General features: G+C 38.7%; 1 protein-coding gene across 3 annotated transcripts in view; it reads left to right on the forward strand.

Annotated features, from left to right (window-relative positions):
• WT1 (WT1 transcription factor) overlaps nucleotides 1–21554 on the forward strand; it is a 92307-nt gene extending 70753 nt beyond the window's left edge. For 2 of the 3 annotated variants that reach the window (XM_069803981.1, XM_069803983.1), the window contains 5 exons: nucleotides 5945–6047; nucleotides 7539–7689; nucleotides 14935–15024; nucleotides 16672–16764; nucleotides 20194–21554. In XM_069803981.1, the coding sequence (XP_069660082.1) occupies nucleotides 5945–6047; nucleotides 7539–7689; nucleotides 14935–15024; nucleotides 16672–16764; nucleotides 20194–20315 (559 nt within the window). In that variant the 3' untranslated portion in view covers nucleotides 20316–21554. The remainder of the gene's footprint in view (nucleotides 1–5944; nucleotides 6048–7538; nucleotides 7690–14934; nucleotides 15025–16671; nucleotides 16765–20193) is intronic. The other variant, XM_069803984.1, reaches the window with a different exon arrangement.
• Nucleotides 21555–22027: the final 473 nt, after the last annotated feature.

Below are 22027 nucleotides of genomic sequence, written 5' to 3' on the forward strand. Positions count from 1 at the left end.
GGTATTTTGTTTGGAGCAGCTGAGATCAGGTTTATACTGTTGCAGGAAAGTCAGTGGGTCCTTTGCTTATTACCCTGAGAAGTCAGGTCCCAGACATCTCAAAATGGATGTCCCACATTAGTGGACACCTTTCCCTTCAGTTTCTGTCCTTAATGTTTTTGCGTTGCTTTCTTATTTGTTCAATGTGGAAAATACTGTTTCCCTTCATAGTGTTGTAGAGGTAGATAGACCTCCTGACTATAATACCCTCCTTGATATTTTGATGGGTTCTATATAAAAGTGACATGGAAATAACCTACCAAGCAGGAAATGATATGGCATGGTAGACAAGAAGTGTAGCCACATACCCAACAGCAAGACTTAACAGAAATATTGCATAGTTGTCTCTTCAGCTGCTCGAGTAAAAAGTTTTGATCCATATTTCCAACAGTCATCTGAAATGGAGTATGTAACTAGACAAAATTTGTTTTTTTCCCTTTTTTTTACCCAGGTTTTGCCTTGGGTGTTAAATAGTCAGCATGTTCCACGGAAATTTGTATTTATTGCTGTTTTCTCAGGCTCACTGGAAGGAAAATTAGTTATGATCTCTGTAGAACACTATTAAAACTGCATCTAAAACAAAGCAGTGAAAACATTTTGTCTAGGAGTGAATTGTAAAGGTTTTTCGGTTTAGCTTTGGTGGTATTATTAGTAAAGTTTGGAGGTGCAAAACTTCCTACTTGGGTTCAGTTCTGCAGTCAAGGTGAACTGGAAATGGACAATGACCTATTGTCTCTAATACTGAATTTCCCCTTTCCCACTGATGGCCGAGGGTCTCATTTTGAAGGGAAGTGTTGGGTGAAATCCTGATTTCACTCAGGTCAATGGCAAAAAAACCCAAACCAAACAAGGACTATTGAAGTCAGAGAGACTAGGGTCTCCTGAAAATCCAGTGCCTTCCTTTCATCAACCAACTGGTTTTCTCATGAAAGATGGCAGAAGGGCTGTAATCTGTGAAATCAGATTTTTTAGTATTCCTTTGCCTTGGAAAGTGCAGATAAAAATGCAGCTTTATACTCCACCCTCCGTAATAGTATTAGACAAAAAACAGGCAGAAACATGATCTTCTATATAACTAATCAGAATCTTTTTGCTGTCTCCATACATATTTTTCCCAGGGTGCTAGGATGGTAAATATTTTAGCAGAGGGAATTAACTCTACTTCTCTTCCTTTATGTTCTGTTATCAACGGGACTAGCCCACACCCTCACTTTGCCTCATTTTTGGCTCTGTTTCTAAACCCTAAAATTCCTGTTCCTGCATTGAAACACAATTAAATTGATGCTTAATGTGGTGCCTGTTTTATGTAATCTTGCTTTCTGGCTTTTTTTATTCTTCCAAGTCTGAATCTCATGAATCAATGTGTATTCACGTTTCATCTGAAATTTTCTAACTCTCCTCAGTATGCCCTAAAGCTTCCCTTTTTTGGTTTATGAAATAATAATAAAAAGCTTGACTCTTCAGATTAGGTTGTAACTGCTTTATACATTAGACAGACAATTTCAGTTTAGCAAAGTAAAAATGGTGTGAGAGAGAAATTGCAGCTTGATTATTTTTTAAAATATTCAGATTAGAGTGTCATCTTTTATGAGTTTTTTTATAACCACTTAGATTGATACAACTCTCTAAAGCTGCTCTGTTTTTCGTCACACATTCTCATCTGTAAAACCTTCATTTTTATTAATCTTCGTACAATCTGTACAACTTTGAGATTAATCATTTTAAAAGAGCTACTCTCCGAGTGTTAAGGATTTGCTGGGCTAATGGTAAATGCAAGCACTTCGAAATACTCTACAACACATAGCGCTTGCTTAGCGTTTTATGTTGCATAAGTATCAGTCTTTGTTTCCCAGTTATCTAGAGTTACGTTTTATGGCTATGTTTCCAGGTCTGTTTCTGGCTGCCTAGAACCAGGGAACAAAATACACCCCAGTCCTTTTTTTTCACCAACTAACTCGAATTCTAAATATTTATAGTCCAGTTCTGCCTTTGTGCAGTTCCCACTGAAGTTAAAGGGAGTTGTGTATTTACAAGTAAAGGCAGGACTAGACTGTGAGGCCAAATCCTTCAGTCCTTGCTTGAACAAAAATTTCTGTTGGATCCTGGCAGGCCGGTTTGGCTGCATCTGGTCTTGCTTAGTTCTGACTCCTTTTAGGACTTGTGAAGGGATCGTCTAGCATCTCTCCTAACTATAATTCTGGGCCTTACTGGGAATTTTTTTTTTCTTTTCTTCTTTGGTTAATTCAACTGTTTGCCCGCTGATTATCCCCCTGGCTTTAGCTGAATTCCTGCTGGGGGCTGCTCAGCCCTTGGAGCAGGGGAAGACGCGGCGCAGGAGCTTTGGCCCTGCTCTCAGCCGTGCTCCTCGCAGTGCACTTGCAGCAGGGCAGCGAGCGGCTCCCTTGGCAGTTCTCCAGGCTGCTCTGGTGTTGCCTGAGCAGCCCATCCTGCTGGGAGAGAACATGTTGGTCCTGGTCCCAGAAGCCTGTCTCTCCCAAAGTATCAGTGTTTACCTACCCTGGATGATCACTGTTCGTCTGAACAGTGCAGTATAATCTCTAATCCGTCTTCTTTTTAAGTTATAATGCATGTATTGTTAGTGGATCTGGGGTGTGCAGTGTACACATTGCAGTGCTTTGGTGGAGATCTAGGCTGTTACCTAGTCCTGAGAGTCTATCAGGATAATTTTTCATTATTATACTTAGAGATTTGGTGGCCTAAGTGTATAGGGCATTGTCTCTTCGCCTAGTTAAACGTAGAGTGCCTGACTAGAAAAGGTGAAAGTTAAGGAATCTCCTACCCTCTTCAAATTTCCGTTTAGTTAATGTACTGCAGGTATAAATTCATCAGTTACTGGTATTGCTCATGTATCTGGCATTGCATCTGATCATTATCTCTTGTATGCAATAAAGCAGGTGTTTGAGTTTCAGTAATGTATTTAGGAGATTTATATTGGTTCTTCTCTCAGTGCTTTTATTTTAGTATATAAATTGCAGCAGTATGAAACAAGCCAACTGTGCAAACTGTGGTATACATTTTGTGGCATACATCATGGATGCATTGAGTAAAGAGGCTGGCAGAAAAAAAATTGTATTTCACAATGAGGTTATTATCAATGAAGAGTGAAGGTTGAAGTTCAAGAGAGCAGTGGGGTAGGGGCGGTTTGTGAAAACTCCTCCTTCAGTGTTCCAGTTTCTCCACCGACTGGAATGAACATTCACCTGTTAATAAATTATCTCCCTGAAGGTCAGATTATTCCATAGTGCTTCATAGCGAATAAACAGTATTTTAAGCAAGAAATCTCATGTGATACATTTTGCTGTCATCATCCATATGACCACGCTGAGTAGCAGCCAATGTTGACAGAAATGTGCCCAATGTAAAATGGGAACTAGGGTTCCTGATTATTAAAGTGTCTCTCCTAGGGAGCTGGTTAAGTAGATGGCTGTTCATTACTTAGTGTATTATGGGTCAAGAGCCTCAGAAAACAAGTTTTAATCTTCAAGGCTTTGCAGTTGTATGTACAGGTTTAGTGACGTGTGACTAGAAATAATGGGAGGAAATAAGAAAAAGGCTGAATGTTGAGGAAGGCTTCCCAACTGTCCAATAAAAATTGAGATGGAGATCATCTGGAGGATACCTCCTGTTCATAGAGCCATTCCTTAGGGCACAAACAGGGTCTTTGTTCTGCTGCTTATTCCTGGGAGGAATTATTTCATAACTGACTGGTCTTTACAAAAACGGTTATCACTGAAAGATGAAAACCATGTGAATTTGGAGGGAAAGTTAGGCTGTGTTTTATGGTATAAGCTTTTACTGCATATCCTTGTTCCTCCTTCTAAAGTTTCTGTCCTGGGAATTCTTCTTATCTAACTTTGTGTCTCTTGTTATTGTAGCGTGTAAGGCTGCTAGTACAGACGTGAATGAGAGGCTACACGGTTACTCAGGGTGACTAATGCTGAAGTTGATATTTACCCTTGATTTGCTGCTACATTACAGATCAGCAATAGCTTCTACTGCAGCAGTTCCTCCTTATAAATGGTAGTTCTGATTTCATTTCTGTTTTAAAATGCACTGCTTAATTTGTGATCACCATGGGTGTCACCATGGGCTGGGTGCTTTTCAACCTTTTTTTTTTTTAACATCTATGGACTTGCTGCCTTTAAATAGAGAGGAAAATTTCATGCTGGTGGGGAACCTGAATTCAGCAAATGGTAATAGCAAATGGTAATTTGTTACTTGTATTAGGGAACGAAAGGCCACATCTGGGCCCTGAGCAGAGAGGAGACCCTATTTAGTTGAACATGGTACATATCTAGAGAAGAGTTTAATCCATTTAAATCAGATAATGGTATCTTCTTTTATCTATTATTACAAATATTACTACAGGTCAGACATACTTTCTTGCTGCCACCCTGTAACTTATTTCATTATGATCACTCGTTTGCCACTTAAAATTGAAATAAACAGAGCATACCTTCCTAAAAAGGTGTAGCCTTTGATTTGAATAGCCAGGTGGAGCCAGGATTTGAAACTGGTATTTTAAGCAGCAAAGGAATCGATCTAAAGGAACACATCTGCCAGATGGCAGCTTGCGAGCCACTATGGGGACGAATAATGAGGAATGCAACCTGCATGCTGCATTAAGAGCTGTGCACAAATGCTGCTTCCCTCCTCTTTAGCAAGGTTCACAAACCATTTAGACATCTCCTGCATTCCAGTTCCACTGGCTGTTCTGCAAATCACTTAAGAGGTTTAAAACTTCCTTGTAATTCTACTCTGCACATGAACTTTGAGTGAAGAGAAAGGAAGGACCAGTGAAATGAGAGTCTGGGCCTGAGGGACCCCTTCAAACTGCTATTGCAAGCATTTGGCAAAGACTGGGATAACATCTTATGTATCCATCTTTGTCCCTAGCTGTGTGCCCTTGGGCTTTGTTCTGGGCTTTCTAATTTCTAGTGCAGTGTAAAACATGAACACTTACTGTTGCCAATGTATATTAATACATATGGCAATGTATACACTAATGTAACATACTAATTTAAAAATAAAACCTAAAATATGTTTACAAAATTTTGACATTAAGAACGTTGCAAACAGGAAATGCAGCAATGTGCCTAACATCCTAGACAGGAGAACATAGGATTTTGAAGAATATAGGTAGATAAAACGTCTGGTTGTGACACCCCCAAAACACAAGAAAGGTTACAAATTTTTAAAATTGCTGTGATGCTGCTGCATGAGGAATCTTGAAAATGTATACCTAGTAGGGATAGGCTGGTTTTGGTTTTTTATTTTATTTTTATAAAGGGTTAATTTGTAGCGCATCCTGCAAGCTGATATGTGGGATAAATAGTTCGGACACTGATTTGTAATCTCTGTTTATGAGTACATGACTGCTATTCTTATAAATGTCATCACTTTCTTGGTAGTATCTGGTAATATCTGAGTCATGAGGTGCTGACAAAAATCCACTGCACTTAATGTGAAACTTGAGGCATTTTGCTCATTCCAAAAGATATTAGCAATAGTCAGCCCCACATTTAACTGATAAATAATGTGTACATGTGCACGACACAGTTATGCTGCTATGTGGATTTTTTCCTCTTACCTAAAATCTTTGTGGAAATACATCAGAGTTCAAATCATGACAATTTTTTTTACCGGACTGTCTTAATGGATACTAATAGATGTATGTATGGAGTCAGTGTATCGTGCCAGCGGGAGCAGATCCATACGAAGGCAGAGCAGGCTTCCTTTGGTGAATTTCATTTGAACTTGGATATCCTGGCTATAAAAGTGAACTCTGCATATGTTATCACCAACTTAAGCAATGAAACCTCTCACATGGAGCTGAGTACTGAAAAATGTTTAATTTTTCCATTATTCCCCTCTTTATTTGCAGCCATACAGCAGGATATGAAAATGAGAACCACAGCACTCCCATGTTATACAGCTGTGGGGCCCAATACAGAATACACACCCATGGAGTTTTTAGAGGCATACAAGTGAGTATAGTAGGGCATTCTTCGTAGGGAAGTAAAACTGCTGCCTGTTTATAATGTTCATTTACTACTTCACTGGTATTTATAAATCCATCCTTGGTTTGTGGTTTCCCTCTGTTATCAAGAAATGCTTTGCATAAGTGTCCTAACTTCACTGAAGCCACTGAAGTATAATGTAAGATTTCTTTCTGACACAGTCATTTAAAATTGTTTATTTCTTCTTCTGAAGTGTATCTGTGAGGCAATATTCCTTACCAGCTTCTCAGGATGGTCCAAAATATATGATCCAGTTTACAACTTCTAGCTCCAATCGCTTTGGCCATGTGAAGCTTCTGTGGTTACAATGGACTATGTGTGACAACTATATATAAGAAAGTGTTAGATGACATTTTGCTTTTACGGATTTCTAAACTTTACTAATTCAAACATATTTCCTTAAAACAAAATATAATAAGTGATTGTTTCCTAATGACTAAGTAATTAGTGAATATTTGGAAGGAACTTGCTGTTCATGGGAGTTAATTTCCTCCCTTTCTGAAACAGTCATATCATCAATAAATGCCTCTGAAAGATATACCTTCTTAAAACTGATGGCAAAGTCATTACATAATATCTGTCTCTTTTGTGTTGCTCTGTGTTGTCAACGCACATCAATGTTTTTAGATAGCATCTTTTCTCCTTTTCCTTTTCTGTATAGTTTAACAAGTCATTATTCAGTGGCAAGGTCTCAGAAATAGGCTCGTGAGCCAGCTTTTGTTGAGTGAATAAAAGTAAGCAGTTGACATTGTTTAAGGAAGTTAATTGTCACAGAAGTAGAAGATCATCTTTGATGGAACATTGTGACAGTGGCCAAAATGCATTAAGGCTGAACTATTCACCAGCTCCACCCAGACAGTCTTTCTTGGTTTGTTTTTTACCAATTTGTATTAACCCAATACATTAATTTCCCTGTCCTTTAACTTCATATAAGTATTTAAAATAAAGAGGAGAATGCTACTCTGGCTCGTGCTCTTATCTCTTACACTGGTATAAGCCTAAAACTATTTAATATGCCAATGAGTGTTCTTCCAGGATTGTGTGACTATACATGAGGTCAGAATGTGGCCCATTTAATCTTGCATATAAATATTGGTGAGATAATTTAATAAGTACATCTCACTGTATTTCACCTTCAAATAATTTTGATACTCTCCAAAGAACAGGTTAAGGTATACTAAGGTTATACTTCGTTGTACGGCTAATGTAGAATAATATGTAGAATGTAAAATTTAATGTAGAATCAAATAAAATTTAGAATGTATTTTAATGTAGAATAAAATAAATGTAGAATATACTAAAATAAAATAAATTTAGAATAAAATAAGATTGCCTGTTTGCAGTATAATATCTTTAAGTACCTCTTTCTCGTGGAGAAGTGCCTCTGTTTGTCTTTGAATATGTTAAGTAAAAGCTTGAGAACATAGACGTTGCATTAACAAGTCTCTGTCATTGTAGGATGTCCGACGGGTGCCAGGTGTAGCTCCAACTATTGTCCGATCAGCAAGTGAAACAAACGAAAAACGTCCCTTCATGTGTGCATACCCTGGCTGTAACAAGCGATACTTTAAGTTGTCCCATTTACAGATGCACAGCAGAAAGCACACTGGTAAGTGTTAGCATGAATTGGTATAAGTCACATTACAGGACTGGACAGCAAGGTGGGTAGGGTGATTTTAAAATAGCATAAGGTGCATGAAACGATCTGCCAGATCAGGGGCAGTGAGAATCTGTTAACTATTAAGAAGTTTCCTCTGCAAGAGGAACTTAGACATTTAGCATCCTCTTGTCCTCCTGTGTAAGCCCTTTCTGGTTGGGGGTGGAGTCAGGGATTGGCAAATGAGATCCCTTGCTATGGGATCTTTCCATGAAAAATTGAGCCTGAAGTCAGTCATTTGTAGACTAAAATCTGGATTCTCTCTGAGTTCTGGCAATATAAGTTACATCTGAAAACGTGGAAATCAAATGCCCTGCTGCACCTTGCCAAAGAGTAAACAGAATTATTTCCCCTATTGGGAGATTTATACTGTTGGAAATATAAAATTATTATATGCCTTTAGATATGCTCCTTATGCATTTTTTTGATTGCCTATCCCATTTTTATTTAGACACTTCTTTCTGTGCTAATCTAGAAATCTGTGGATAAAATCTGTAAATATGGATGTTCAGTTAGCCATTAATATGACAGAAGGTCAAAGGGATGAAACGGATAACAGGAAGGCAATCCATACCGCTGTGATCTAGCAGATTGTCTAATATTTCATAAAAAAGAGTTGCGAACTTTTCCTTCTGGAAACCATGTAGTGACATTAGTTAATTGTGTAAAATACTTATAGGTGAGAAATGAACATTACAAAGCATTTTTAATTTCTGAATGGGCAAGTCACAAAATATTCAGATAGACATCTTCAGTGTTGCTCGGATTACACGTTCAAGATAATTTAGATTGTAATGAGAATTTAGTCTTTAGAGATGAAGGTCTACAGAAATGCTATTTTATTTTCTGTAAATAAATTGGAAACAAGAAAATTTGGAGATCTTTTGGGATCCATTAACTGCAGTATTTTTCTTGAGTATGCCTAAAGAGTTCTGAATTTTTCTCGTAATCACTGTTTCTTTCATTCCTAAATTGATTTACTCTGTATTTTAACAGTCATAATTTGTTTGTTCTGGTTCTGTATGTTATGCCATTTAATTGCTTGGCTTTCGCAATTTTGTTTCTGGATGCTTCACAAGGACTTGAGCTTACATCTGGTTTTTTTTTTTCCTTAACTGAAGAAGGCTTTCAGAAGTATACCACATATAATCTAGGCATGTAGGGTCGCAAAAGCCCCAAAAGACATAGGCTGTAGGACTATGGCCATCTAACATCCCTAGAGAGACTTCTCCCATTGTCTTTGTGGTCATACATGCCCCTTCTTTGGTTTACGCTATAGTGGAACAGGGTGGGGGGAAAACAGTTTTTTCCCCTCAAACATCTCTTCTGTACAGGTGGGCCCAGATCTTTCTGCCACTATATTTTGATGTGTTGACAAAAAAACTTACTTATTTCTCAAACCTTTGCAAGTTACTTTTCATAAGAGACCAACTTGATTCCCAAAGCTTGTATTTGCTGATACAAACATTGCCACTGAGAACACTATGTAAGCTTTCGAGGTTGGTTGCAGCTAAAGAGAGGAAGCAAGGGATAGTGCATTGCTGGTGTGAGAATTGCTTGGGTAACTTGCCTGGCTGATGTGTTCAGGTTTACGATCAGAAGGGAGTTCTCCCCTTTATCAGGCTGGGAGGGTTTTGTCCTCAGCCTGTTCTATGGGTACTAGCCATTTCCTATGACTATTGTCTGGAAATTTTACTTACCAAATTCCCAGCTGCTCTAGAATATGATGCTCTTCATTTCTTGGCTTCTCCTGTGGTCCGTTGGTCCTAGTTTTTGGGAGTGCTTGGTGAACTATGCTGTATGGGAGCATGTGGAGTGGATAGTCTACAAACACTTTTGAGTTAACTTATTTTCTTGGCTGCTTGGTGTGATGGAGGGTCTGGACTTAGTGACTATGATGGTCTTTTTCAGTCCCATGCTCTTCAGGTGTCCTGGGCAGTTGAACTGACTGTTGTGATGCAAAGCCATTTCCAGTCTCCTTTGTAACTTCATGTCTTTGTCTGCCTAACCCTGATTTGTGTCACCTGCATGTGGCAAAGCTGATTGTCAAAAGCAAAATTTGGAAACCAGTTTTGTCCAAGGGCAGATCAATCATCACGATGAAGAATGTGTGTGTCTTGTTACTAACAGTTATAGTAGCTACAGTTCACACTTCTTTGCACCTTCTTTCTTTTCTCCACCTGCTTGTTTTTATATGTATGGGGATATAATTATGTGGCTGTCTCTTAGGGTCTCTGGTCATCTTTCTGTTTGTAACCCAATGAACTCCAAAACCCCATTCTAGAATTCTCTGCTAGGTACAGAAATTGGGCTTGGTAGAATTAGCATATTAGACAGAAAGTAGTTGGCAAACATAACACCTAATATTCTTAATAAAAAAAGGGATGTGTCTTTTCTTCTTCTTCTTCTTCTTCAGTATTTTGATGGAGAGGAATCCTGACGAGACAGCCTAAAGTCAGGAGAGCTGTCAGATGTCAGCTCAAGTGGAGGATAATTTGGTTGTGTTTGGTATACCTTTCTACAGCCAACAAAAAAATTTACTAGTCCTCCTGTAAGATTATTAGTCCTCCTGTAGGGTGGTTCTGGATTTACTCATGGGTTTGAAGCTCTTTCACCTTTGTTAGTGTAGTGGTAAGTTAATTTTTTAAATTACAAACACATGATTTGAAAACAAGCTGTTACATATATCTGATATTAAACCAGCAGATTGTATCTTTGCAGAATAATGTTGGCTCTTGATTATCTTTTTTCTTTCTATAATAGATACTTACAGAGGACTGGCTCATCAGATCTTCCGTTCTTCACCAGTTGCAGCATTGCAAAATCAAGCAGGGCCCTGAAACACAAAGTTTGATTCTGTAATCAGTTTTTACCAATGTTTCAACACAGCCGCAGTTGAAAATATGTTGACATTTTGTACTCTCCAAGACTGCTTATCCATTATTAACAATGCCTTTATTGAAACACGTACAGCCAAACCCCTTTTTTTCTTATCTTGGTGTATTTTGCTGCAGTAGATAGGCCTCTGAAAGGGAATGCAAAAAATACATATAACTTTTCAACAGTACAGCAAATAATGTGAGTTGTCATCCTGTGTCAGACTTCAGAGACTTCTTTGCAGAAACAAATTGATGTGTAGACCTCCATAAATTTCATTTATGATGGAAACATAGCATTCTTGCCAGACACCCTTTGGGTTCAGTGCCACACATTGGAAAAACTGGATTTATCCTAATGGAAAGCTGAGCATCTCTGCAGAGAAAATACCCTCTGCCTGTTTGCCAGGGATATTCTTCAACCTAAATATGCTCAACTGCAGATATGAGCTTCTGCAATGAAGTGTGAGAATCTGTAAATCAGGAAGGTTGTCCTTTATGTGGTAGGGGACTCAGGTCTTGGTGGTGAATTTCTGAGGCTCTGGGGGATGTAAGTAATGCAGTCTAATAATGATTTTTGTGCTAATCATGTAACAGTGATTTTGCTTTGATGAAAGCAAATATCCTTTCACTATGGCATGCGCCACCGTGCTGCTAAATGCTTTACAGTCATGAGTGCAGTTCATCATTACAACACCTTTGAAAGACAAAGCTATGTCCTCTACATACAGAGATGATAAATGGATAAATGGGTGTAATTGTGCCTGAGCTGGGAACTGCACAGGCTCTTCTCTGAAGAGTCTAGTGTGGTAACTTCTAGGATAGCACTCTCATTAATATTACTTTGAAATACTGACCTTCATACTTAAGCCATGCAATACCATTCTGCAGAATACTGTGGAAGCTGAAAGCTTACGTGGGTTCAGAAAACAACGGGACAAATGAATGGAGAGAAACTCTATTAACGAGTGTTAAATAGAAAGCCACCTTTGGTTTAGAAAGTTGCTAACTCATGAACTGCTGGATACTAGGAGAGTGTCCAGGGAAAGTACTGCTGCATCTTGGCTATCTTCTGCTCTCCTGCAGGCATCTTTGGTGAGCCATGGTGGGAAACTGCTGGGCTGGATGGACCTTTGGCCTCACCCAGCATGGACTGCTTTTAGGCTTTCATTTCTATGGCATAAAATAAGAATACTTACGTATTTAAAATACAAGATCAGTTTCAAAACAGTAATGACATCTCACACCTGAACTACGGTGTGAAGATGACAGAAAACATTACCTATAAAGGCTCCCTCCTAAATAAAAAACCATACTTTTTATCTAAGTTTGCTAAAGCAAATGATATTGAATAGAAAAATGTTATATTAGTGAGGTAAAGTTGTAATTATGGGGTTGGGCTTGTTTGATTAAGTGGGTATACAAGAAAGGGGTTTAAATTGTTGAAGGGAGTATAGACAAGCCTTCAGATTCTCATTCAGACTTGCAGTCTCTGGTTTCAAAATCAGCCTCCTCTCCTCACATTTTCTTGCTAGCGGTGGGCTTTTGCTCTTGCAGTAGTCCTTAATTAAATGCAATGATTATGAATATTTTGTGCAACTGCTACAGTGGTAGGAGTTTCTGTTTTCCCATGCATCTGGGCAAATGAATTTGCTCCAGAGAAAATGTGGATGCTTCCTCTAGTTTAAGTTAACTATTTTTTAGCAAATAGGTTTATTTTATTAGAAGCTTTTATTGCGATACGTGCAAAGGCTGATTCATACTTTTTCTGCGATTGAGCTTTATTTTTATTAAATATTTCCCTAAATATTAAAGAACTGCTATTCCCTCTATCCTCTCTCATCTTGACTATTTCATTATGCACTAAGTTTAGCCTTTCTTTTGTGTGCCCTCCTTCAGTAATGAAATGTAAATAATCATGGAAGCCTCTGAGTCACAGGTGGAAGGACTGGTGAAGCTTCATCTTCATCTGTTTTGTTTTGAAATTGTATGTGGTCACATAGGAAGGTGACAGCATTATGGGATATTTTTCATACATTAAGGGACTTCAGCCTTTTACTGGCGAGGCTTTAATAGGCCTGGAGAAACTAGACACTGCTCTAACCCCTCTCAGTATAGTGATTTAATGAGGTACTAGCAGACTTCTTCTAATCTGGGACATTTCTGTTGTCCTGTTCTGATAAAACTTACAGGAGTTAACAGGTATGTGGCAGTTGGCTTTGGCAGGCATTTTGCTTGGCTCTAGCTGACGTGGAAGATGTAGAAGGAAAGGGAAATTAGGATTTCTGTCCAAATATTGTGCCTCTTTTTGTTTGTTTGCTTTTTTGTTTTCTACACAGTGTCATCATACCTCTGTGTAAGCATCTTGGATTGATTCCATTAATATATGCATTGGTTAAATTTGTCCTTAATTTAATCAAGATTATATTTCAAAGTATTTAGAGAAATACTTTCATGTGCATGCCATCAGACCTGCTATACTGTTTTATTCAAATTCCTCCTTAACCATCTTCTGCGTTTATATTGCAATTAGCAGACAATCATCCTGTCACTGCATTCTGCTCTGCTGACATTCACCCCCTTAAATCTGCCAAAGGACTGAATTCCTTGGAAGTAAGTGGTTTCTCAAGAGCAGGCACCCCCCAGGGAGTCCTTGCGGTCAAAGTGTACGGAACTATTTCAAACACCTGTGGCAACTTTAATCCCTTATGCTAATAAATTAAGCACAGCAGACATGGAAATTGTCCACACCTAGGTTTGAGAATCAGTAAACTCCTTTGGGTGACTGTCACAGGAAGCTAGCTTGTTCTTGCAGATTTAGCTGCTTTTGTAAAATTTTGATCTTAGCTACACCGGTATGAATTCGGAATGCTCTCCTTAATATGCTACTTACACTGTGTCATCTAGATCAGAAGGCTTCTGCTTTAAACTAAACTAGAATACCAGTACAACCAGAATACATTTCCTCATCATAATAAAATCAGAAATGCAGACACTTGCAATGAAGATTTATGAAAGTGATATGTGTTTAAAAATACAGCCAGAGAAATTAAACCCACTGCCCACTTCAGCTGATATTTTTCTTTAGGTCCTTCCTTCTGGACCTTTGTTTTACATCTCAGCTTTCCACAGTAGACAAAGCAGGTCCCAGCTGGTCTCGTGTGTACCTTCCAGATAAAACCCAGGATCCTCCCAGCGTTGCAGTGAGAGTTGTTCCATTACTTCTTGTGCTGAGGCCTCTGTGCAGGGCTGCGGCACTGTAACCAGACTTTATAGAGGTATAAATGTAGTTATATCTGAGGCTTTTGCAGGATTCCAGTGTTGTGCAAAGGGGCCTTAGACTAGATGGAATCAGATGTGAAGGATCATACAACTCCTCCTGTAACAGCTTAAGGATTTTGGGTTTCTTTTGGTGTTGGCCAAATTTCGCCAACTCTGTGGTATGCTACGTGCCAGCAGCATCTCTTTCTTTCCTGAAGCTCCTTGATTGCTGCATTTCTTTTTGCATGTTTATGTGGTTGGTAAAGTCCTTTGCATTAAAAACCATGTTCATTTGAGACACTAGCTTGTAGGGATTTCATTTTTTAAAAAAGTCAGAGTCTTACTTTTCGTTGCAGAGAAAACCCATCCTGAGGATCTCTGCTGAACTGTATGGGAGGTGGAGGAAGAGTTTATATTTACATGAGGCTTTGCAATAATTCATATGCTTGCCTGTGGGAAGTGTGCAGCTATGTGAGAAATTCTATTTAATGGTGCTTTATGGAAGAAACATAATTTGTGTTTTGGGGAAGAATATGTATTTTTCTGTGGTTGAAATTTGCTCAATTTCTTTTAATTCATTTAGTGTGGTTAAAATTGCCACCTACATGGATATAATTTGTTTAGTTTTTCTTTGAATCCAGTTTAGAGCAAACTGCAAGTTGTTCCCTTGTACAAATTAGATATTACTGAAACAGGTGGAAAAGGCTTAATATGGTTTTCAGAGAAATATAAACCAAGAGATTTCTGTTCTTTTCCAGCAGAAAATGATAAAAATATTTCATGCAACCTGAAATTTTCTGTAGCTTTAACCTAATGGGCTATTTTTTAGAATGAGCAGATTCAATATCAGTGTCAATGCAGTAGAATTATGCCAGCCTTTCCCCACTGATTCCAACACATTTGTATGGTTTTATAGCAAATGAGTCTTGGTGTACCGCTTGACTGCTTTAGACAGGAGAGGTGTCTAAGTCTTTTAGTGTAACATGTTTCATCTTCCAATTCTAGTTGAGGTATTCCATCATTTAGCCCCATTTTCTGATAAACTGTTTGTCCTTTACAGGTGAAAAACCTTATCAGTGTGATTTTAAGGACTGTGAACGAAGATTTTCTCGTTCAGACCAACTCAAACGGCACCAAAGACGACACACAGGTTTGTTGATGACATATGTCTACTCATTAGAGTTCATCTTTATATGTGAATTGCGATCCAAAAAGTGTACTTCTAAACTTCTATTTTTCTGATATTGTGTCTGCTTATACACAATACCCAGTGCCAAATTATTGAAGTTAGCTTTAGGAGAGGACTGTAGCTGAGTTTTTTTATTGGCATTTCAGCACTACTGTGGTTGTATAAGTGACCCTTTCATCCTGCCATCATCTTTTGAAACAGCTTTCTTACTGAAACTGCTCTATACTGTATCCCCAATATAGGGAGTATGCTATTTTTAAAAACCAAACAGTTCTGCAAGAAAAAGTTGCCAGTGAGTAACCTGATAAACACTACTGTTGGTATTCTAATGTTTGTGAGGCAATGCTAATAGGTGAACGCTGCATGTGCATAACCTGAAAGGCTGGTGGAATTACTGTGCACTTATATGTGGAAAGCAGAAGCAGAGCAGGAAAAGTCACACCAGCTGTAATGCTTAAGATCCTAATTCAGCAAACCACTTAAACTTAGATTTGAGCCTTTCTTGAATTCTGCCAATGAAGGGATTCTAGGAGCAGCAAGGAAAGAAACGTCAAAGATCTGGCTGGTTGGATTGCAAAAATAGCCTGGAAAGTGTACAGCAGTTCACATATAGTGGAGAGGGCACCAGCAGTCATGAATGGGTCTGGGTCCTAGCTAGACCTGTGAATCATTTACTGGGTGAAATGTTCCGAGACAGCCAAAACCACTTGTGAGTTCAGTCCAAATTCAGCATGTTGTTTTCTGTGCATACACCATTTTCTGGAAATGTCAAGACAGCTCATTCAGCTTTTCAGGAGGTTTTGGAGGTCTAGATTAGATTGACAGGGGAGACGGCTGCCCTTGTCAAAGTCACAGAAGAGGAGATGGTGATGATTCCAGCCTCCTGGCTGGGGGTAGAACCATGAGGGCACTCTGCATGGAGCATGAGAAAGGGCTTCAGTGTGCTCCCCTGACTCACAGCAAGAAATTGAATTTGGGTCTCCTGTATCTCAGGGAGTGGCCTGACAATTGGTCACTGTTCTGTGGTGGATTTCTGCCTGCTACTCTTCTTGCTAAAGATGTTCTATCCCACTTAAACAGTGTTATTCAGAGATGTAGGAAGTGTCTCTGAAAGCTGGTGGTAAAAGTACTCTATTGGGATGATACATTTTTAGCAACTGTATGCTAGAACATATCTGTATTAAGCAGCCCCAAGACTTACATGTAGTGCATAAAGTCACAGAAGTGTAAAGTAAGTTAAGCCTATTGGGAGCGTATAAAAATGTGCTTCTGCACCTCTATTCTTTTTATGTCATATTTGCTCATACATGATACCAATAGTGGCAAGCCACAGGATCAGAATTAACAACTTTTACAAATCCTCCTTAGTCCTACAGCGTAAATGGGTGTTTTTTTGTGATGGTGCTGTTTGGATGCCTCAGACCCAGACAAAGGGATGGTAGCCTGATTAATGACTTTCTGTAATGTGTAGGCATGAAGCTGGGTGGAGCAGTTACAGTAACTAGTACAAAAAAATCCAGGCTTTTGAAAATTCAGAAATAGCTGATTTCATTCACCCTTCCAAAAGGTGTTGGGATATAAGAATAGGGGTTTTTTTTGTCTCTTCAGGTGTGAAGCCTTTCCAGTGTAAAACCTGTCAGAGAAAGTTCTCCAGATCCGATCATCTGAAGACTCATACCAGGACTCATACAGGTAAAACAAGTGCGTAAACTTTTCTTCACATTTATATTTCATTATTTTTTTAAGTTTAAATTAATGTTGTTGTAAATTACACTATTAGAAAGTCTCTTAACCAGGAGTTAAATATTCAAAACAACAGAAGGAATTTCAAAGTGTGCTGATTTTTCAGTGTGACTACATTCCCCAAGTGTCATAGTCGCTTTTCACAAAGGGATTTAGGTGATTTTGGAAACTACGCTTTCTTCCGTCAAGTTTAAAGAAATTTCAGCTTGGCAAAATATATTTTGTCAGATATTATGAAATGAAAATCATGGTCTCAGCCCACAAATGTCAAGTTGATCTACTGCCTTTACTGAAGAAACCCTACAAGATAGAAATTTTAATTCTAGCTTCAGCTGAAGGTCTGTAATCTAAAGTATTCATGCCTACTCATGCTCCTCCTAAGTGTCAGTTGAGCCTAATGCAGGATAGCACGGCAAAGCTCTTGCTGTTGCTGTGTGTACTGTAATCTCTCCAGAAGATAAAAGGAGTGCCTTTTGCAAACTCACACTGACAGACACTAAAGTAAAAGCTTACTCAAATATTCAAAGACCTTTTTGTAGAAACCATAGTATTTCATATAAATACAGGGTAAAAAATAGGAGGCCATTTTAGTCTACTCTGCCCTCATGTAAATGTAAACACCATTAAGGAGCAACTGCAGCAAGCTCTATATTTTAGTTTTAAGTTTTAGAATTATTCCTATGAACTGACATTTTCTGTTCCCTTCCACTATGTATGCAATACTTTTAACAAGTAATTGTTTACTGAGCACTTTGACATGTTACTAGATGTCACAGTGTTTTCTATACTGGTGTTAACTTTTTAAATTCAGTCTCTGTACAGATGGAGAAGGAGCCTGAAAATCTTTTTCTCCCTGCTAAGGATTCTTTTTTCTCTTCTGGAACATAAAAACATGTATTTAAGACTTTCAAAAATAGAAGAGAAATTTTAATAAAGGAAATGATTCACCTGAGAACAGTGGCATTTTCTGTGGCACTGGCCACATAAATGCTTCAAGTAATGGCCATATCTGCACTTGCAGTCTGCAGATGGTAAAGGGCACGGCTGTGTTCCTGGGTTCTCCCCATAGTCTCATGATGAGTTGCAGGGCCTGGGTCTGTGTGCATTTGCATGAAGAAAGATATTTTCTTAATCAGCAAGAGGTAACGTTCTGGTAGAGACAAAATGGCAAGCAGTTGTCACATGCTAGCAAGCCAGGATCAACTACATTCCCTATCTCATTTCATTGCTAACTGATCTGCCAATTCAAGACTTTCACGACTCTGGTAATTTTTTACCCCAGATTTGCTAAATCAGTGAAGAACTTGCTCTCTTTTTTCTAGTGAAACTCATCTGCCCATTCTAGTTCTTCCTTGCTCCATGTGATCCAAGCCCACACTGCATTAATTGGTGAAAGCAGCCTCACTTGAGCACTGATAACCTCATAGCACAAACCTTTGCGTGGGTTTTCTGCCTGCCACTGGCTCAGGTTCTGTGGGAGTTCTGCAGCCCAGCTGCCTGCTGCTGTGATGATGCTCCTGTCAGTGGTTTTGGATGTGCCATGCTCCTTTGACTAAAATGCACATATCTTGAGGGGAATGAGCATGAGTGGTGGGTGGGGATTTTTCATCTCCATCTCGCCCTGTAGGTTCATTCCTCTCTCTTTCTTGTATCCCCTAATTTTTGCAGCAAAACACTTAGCTCAAGTTAACTTGCTCCGTGTTAAATCTTGATGAAGCAAAGCCCAGGTGTCTTCCATCTAATTCTATCCTAAGTTTAAGTCAACTGCCAAACTATTTGTTAAGCTACAAATTCAGGGGGTTTTGTCTCCACAAGCTGTGACAGCAATCTTTGCTGTAGAATGCAAAAAAATGAATCAAAGGAAAGCTCCATACATCTATACACATTATTAGCAATGGAAATGTGATTTCTGATATCTGTACAGTGAAGCTGTACAAAGTAATTTGTGCCCAGCACGGAACTAATAGAGATTGCTGCCCCCTGTTGTGAGAGGACAACCAGAATTGCTTGTGAAACAGCAAAACTGTGCTGCTTTTACTGTGGTGGTTCAGTAAAAGATAACTCACATCAGTTCACAGGATGGTTTTGCTAATGCTGCTGAGATGAAAGAAGACCACTTTTATATAATCTGTGATTTTTAACGGAAGCTCTGACCAGATCAATTCTGTCCCATACTGTTTTATGCACTCCTGTGAGATAGTTGATGCTTTTGCCAGCATGTATGTTAAGTGGATGAAGTGGATTTTAAACATCACCTCCCCTTAAATATATTGTGCCAGATTTTGCAAACAGAAATACACATTTATGCCAATCCCAGATCCTCTTTTGCCTGAATTTGGATGTTTGTGAAATGCACAAAGTGTGAGGCAAGGAAGAGGAGAAGATGTCAGGGTGAGCTCGTACTACCCCAGTGTGTCTTGAGTTGGAGAGTATGAGGTATGTAGACAGCACTGAAGAGCCCAGCCCCAGAGCTGAACCTACTTTAAAATACTGCATTTACTTTTTGGGGAAAAAAAGAAAATACAGTTCTAAAAGAACCATGAGTCACTGGGCACTGCTCTGAGCTAATGAAAGCATTCCATCAGCATTCCTGCGGCATCAGAAACACGGTCTGAAATTCCACTTAAACATTGTAGAAAATCAAGAGACTAGATTAAACTGTAAAAAGGTGATGGCTTTTGTTGTTAAAATTGAATGTGCTTTGCTTGGGGTAATTTTTAGTGAATATTATGCTCAGGGGAATGCTAGAAAAATACTGAATATTTTGAGCCTTTAACATCTCCCATAGATGTGATCTACTTTATTTAGACAGTAGTGGGAAACTTCCAGTCTAGCTCAGCAGACTTCATGCAGAACTCTGTTGCTTCTACCATATTCACTTACACTCACCAGTTTCAAAGAATTTCAGCCCAAACTCATTGAACTAGCTGGGAAAACTCTCCTTGACTTGAGGTCAAGCTTTACGTAGTCACTGACAGTTTTCACAGTGACTAACAGTAAGTCTGCGCCACAGTCCAAGGTGTGACTGAAGCTTGTGCGAATGCCAGAGTGACTTTTAAACTAGTTCGTTCGAGAGCTGGGAGTAGCGTAGACATGGCAACACGGTGTTCATTAGGGGCCTGTCTTCAGGAGCGAACCACTGCAAAATGTTCTACGTCATCTGAAAAGGCTGTTGTTAAAGTTCAGCTGAGGGAGATGCAGGAAAGCACTGACCGCTGATGTGAGCAGGAATTGGGGGCACTCCCACACTCTCTCAGGACAGCCCGGGATGCCTTTCCTCCTGACAGGGGCTCTGCCTAGCTCCTCACAGCCCTGCAGAAAGAAAACAAATAGCAGTGTCTCAGGCAAGCTGTATACCCAGTTAATAACAGGGTGTTTTGTTAACAGGTGAAAAGCCTTTCAGTTGCCGGTGGCCCAGCTGTCAAAAAAAATTTGCCAGGTCTGATGAATTAGTTCGTCATCACAACATGCACCAGAGGAACATGACTAAACTGCAGTTGGCCCTTTAGACAGTTCAAACAAGTAAATAAACCAGATGGGACATTATGAGCTACTGCAAACTTTTATCAGCCATCTTCGATCACCTCTGTCAGAAAGCTGCAACTGTCTTCACATCCCATTTGACACAAGTTAACTAAACCGTAGGATTCTGCTCAGCCTTGTCTTCCATTTGGATTTACACAAGTTCCTATTCAATAAGTTCAATAGATTTTTATCTGTAATTCTGTTAAAAAGTAAGCAAGATTGCCACAGTTTCAAGATTTCTATAAACTATGCTTACCTTTCATGTCTGTCTCCAGTTGCCTGGTTTTGTTTTCACTTGAACTTTTCTAGGTACAAATTGTACCTTTTTAAGTCCTGCAGTGGGTAGGGTGATTCCTCCCTGTTGAAGGTAAGCTTTACACTTAATTCATGCGTGTGTATGCTGAGGTTTCCAAATGCTAGTACAGCTATCCTCACAAAATGAGATGGAACAATCACCTGAGATACTTTTGATAAACTTTGTATTCATACTGCCAAAGGGCAAGCTTTTAAAGTTGGAAGCTCTGCTTTTGAATTTCACAAATCAAACCTTTTTTTAAAGGATGTATTTCTAGAGCAGCTAAAGCTAGATGAACCAGAGCCTCTCTGTACAGAAAATAAGAATCTTACACCATTAAGTTAACTTGTTTTTTATAATCACATAATTGATCCCCCAACACTGTTTTGTTTGTCAATTAACTCTCTCCTTTTCTCTCTCTCTTCTTAATGTATTGGTTTAAATTTATTCTATCATGAGATACATAGATCTCCTTTACACAAAACTAATTCCAATCATTGTAGACATTTGGGATTTGTTTACAATGTAAAGCCACACTGGTTATGTGGCTAGCAAGCTGTATAAACTTAAAACTGAACTTTTAATGGGGCTGGTCCAGGATCTCCATTAACAGATTACTCTTAAGATAAGTAACTTAAAAAGACTCTTTGTCAAGTATATGTGAAAAAGACATTATTAGTGTAAGGAAATATATTGTTTCAGGGTTTTGGGAGGAGGGGTTTATTATTTACTTTTAATTGCTTGAAATTGTGTGTATATATATATCTGATAATGTATTGCTCTTAGACATCTAAAATTAGAAAGTGTATAAATATTAGATGCATCACTGTTCTGATGTTGTTGCTGTTACAAACTATTGATAACACTAAGAATGTAACCTGCATTTTTCACTGACCTTTCAATTAAAGCCCATTCAAAGAGAAACAAATGAGAGTCCAACAGATGTCTTGTTTCATGTGTGGTATTAAATTTCAAATGCCCTGTCCAATAGTATCCAATTTTTTTTTGTATATAAAGGTACCACCAGCACTGATGACCACTAGTTAACCTGTCCAGGTCTTGACCACAATTTATCCATCTCACTTGGGAATCATACTGGCAGCAGAAAACAGTGTCAAGTTTCATATTGCGCTATAAAGCAGTTGCTTCAATTGTTCATCTTCTTACCAAACTATTCATTTTCTTTTGACCCGTAAGATTTGTGTAAGAACTTTATAGAATAGTAAAATCCAGTTTATACATAGCAGTACTGGCCTTCTGTAGAACTGCACTGAAACCATAGGCACAGATAACTTCTTAGATTAGGATGTCATAGACTGACTTTTAAGTAAAAGTTAACTTAAGAGTTGGGGTGGTTTAAATCAGTTCAGCAGGTTGAAAAAGACAGTCTTTCTTAGATGA

The sequence above is a fragment of the Haliaeetus albicilla genome, chromosome 16 (assembly GCF_947461875.1).
Source record: "Haliaeetus albicilla chromosome 16, bHalAlb1.1, whole genome shotgun sequence".
Taxonomy (NCBI): Eukaryota; Metazoa; Chordata; class Aves; order Accipitriformes; family Accipitridae; genus Haliaeetus; species Haliaeetus albicilla.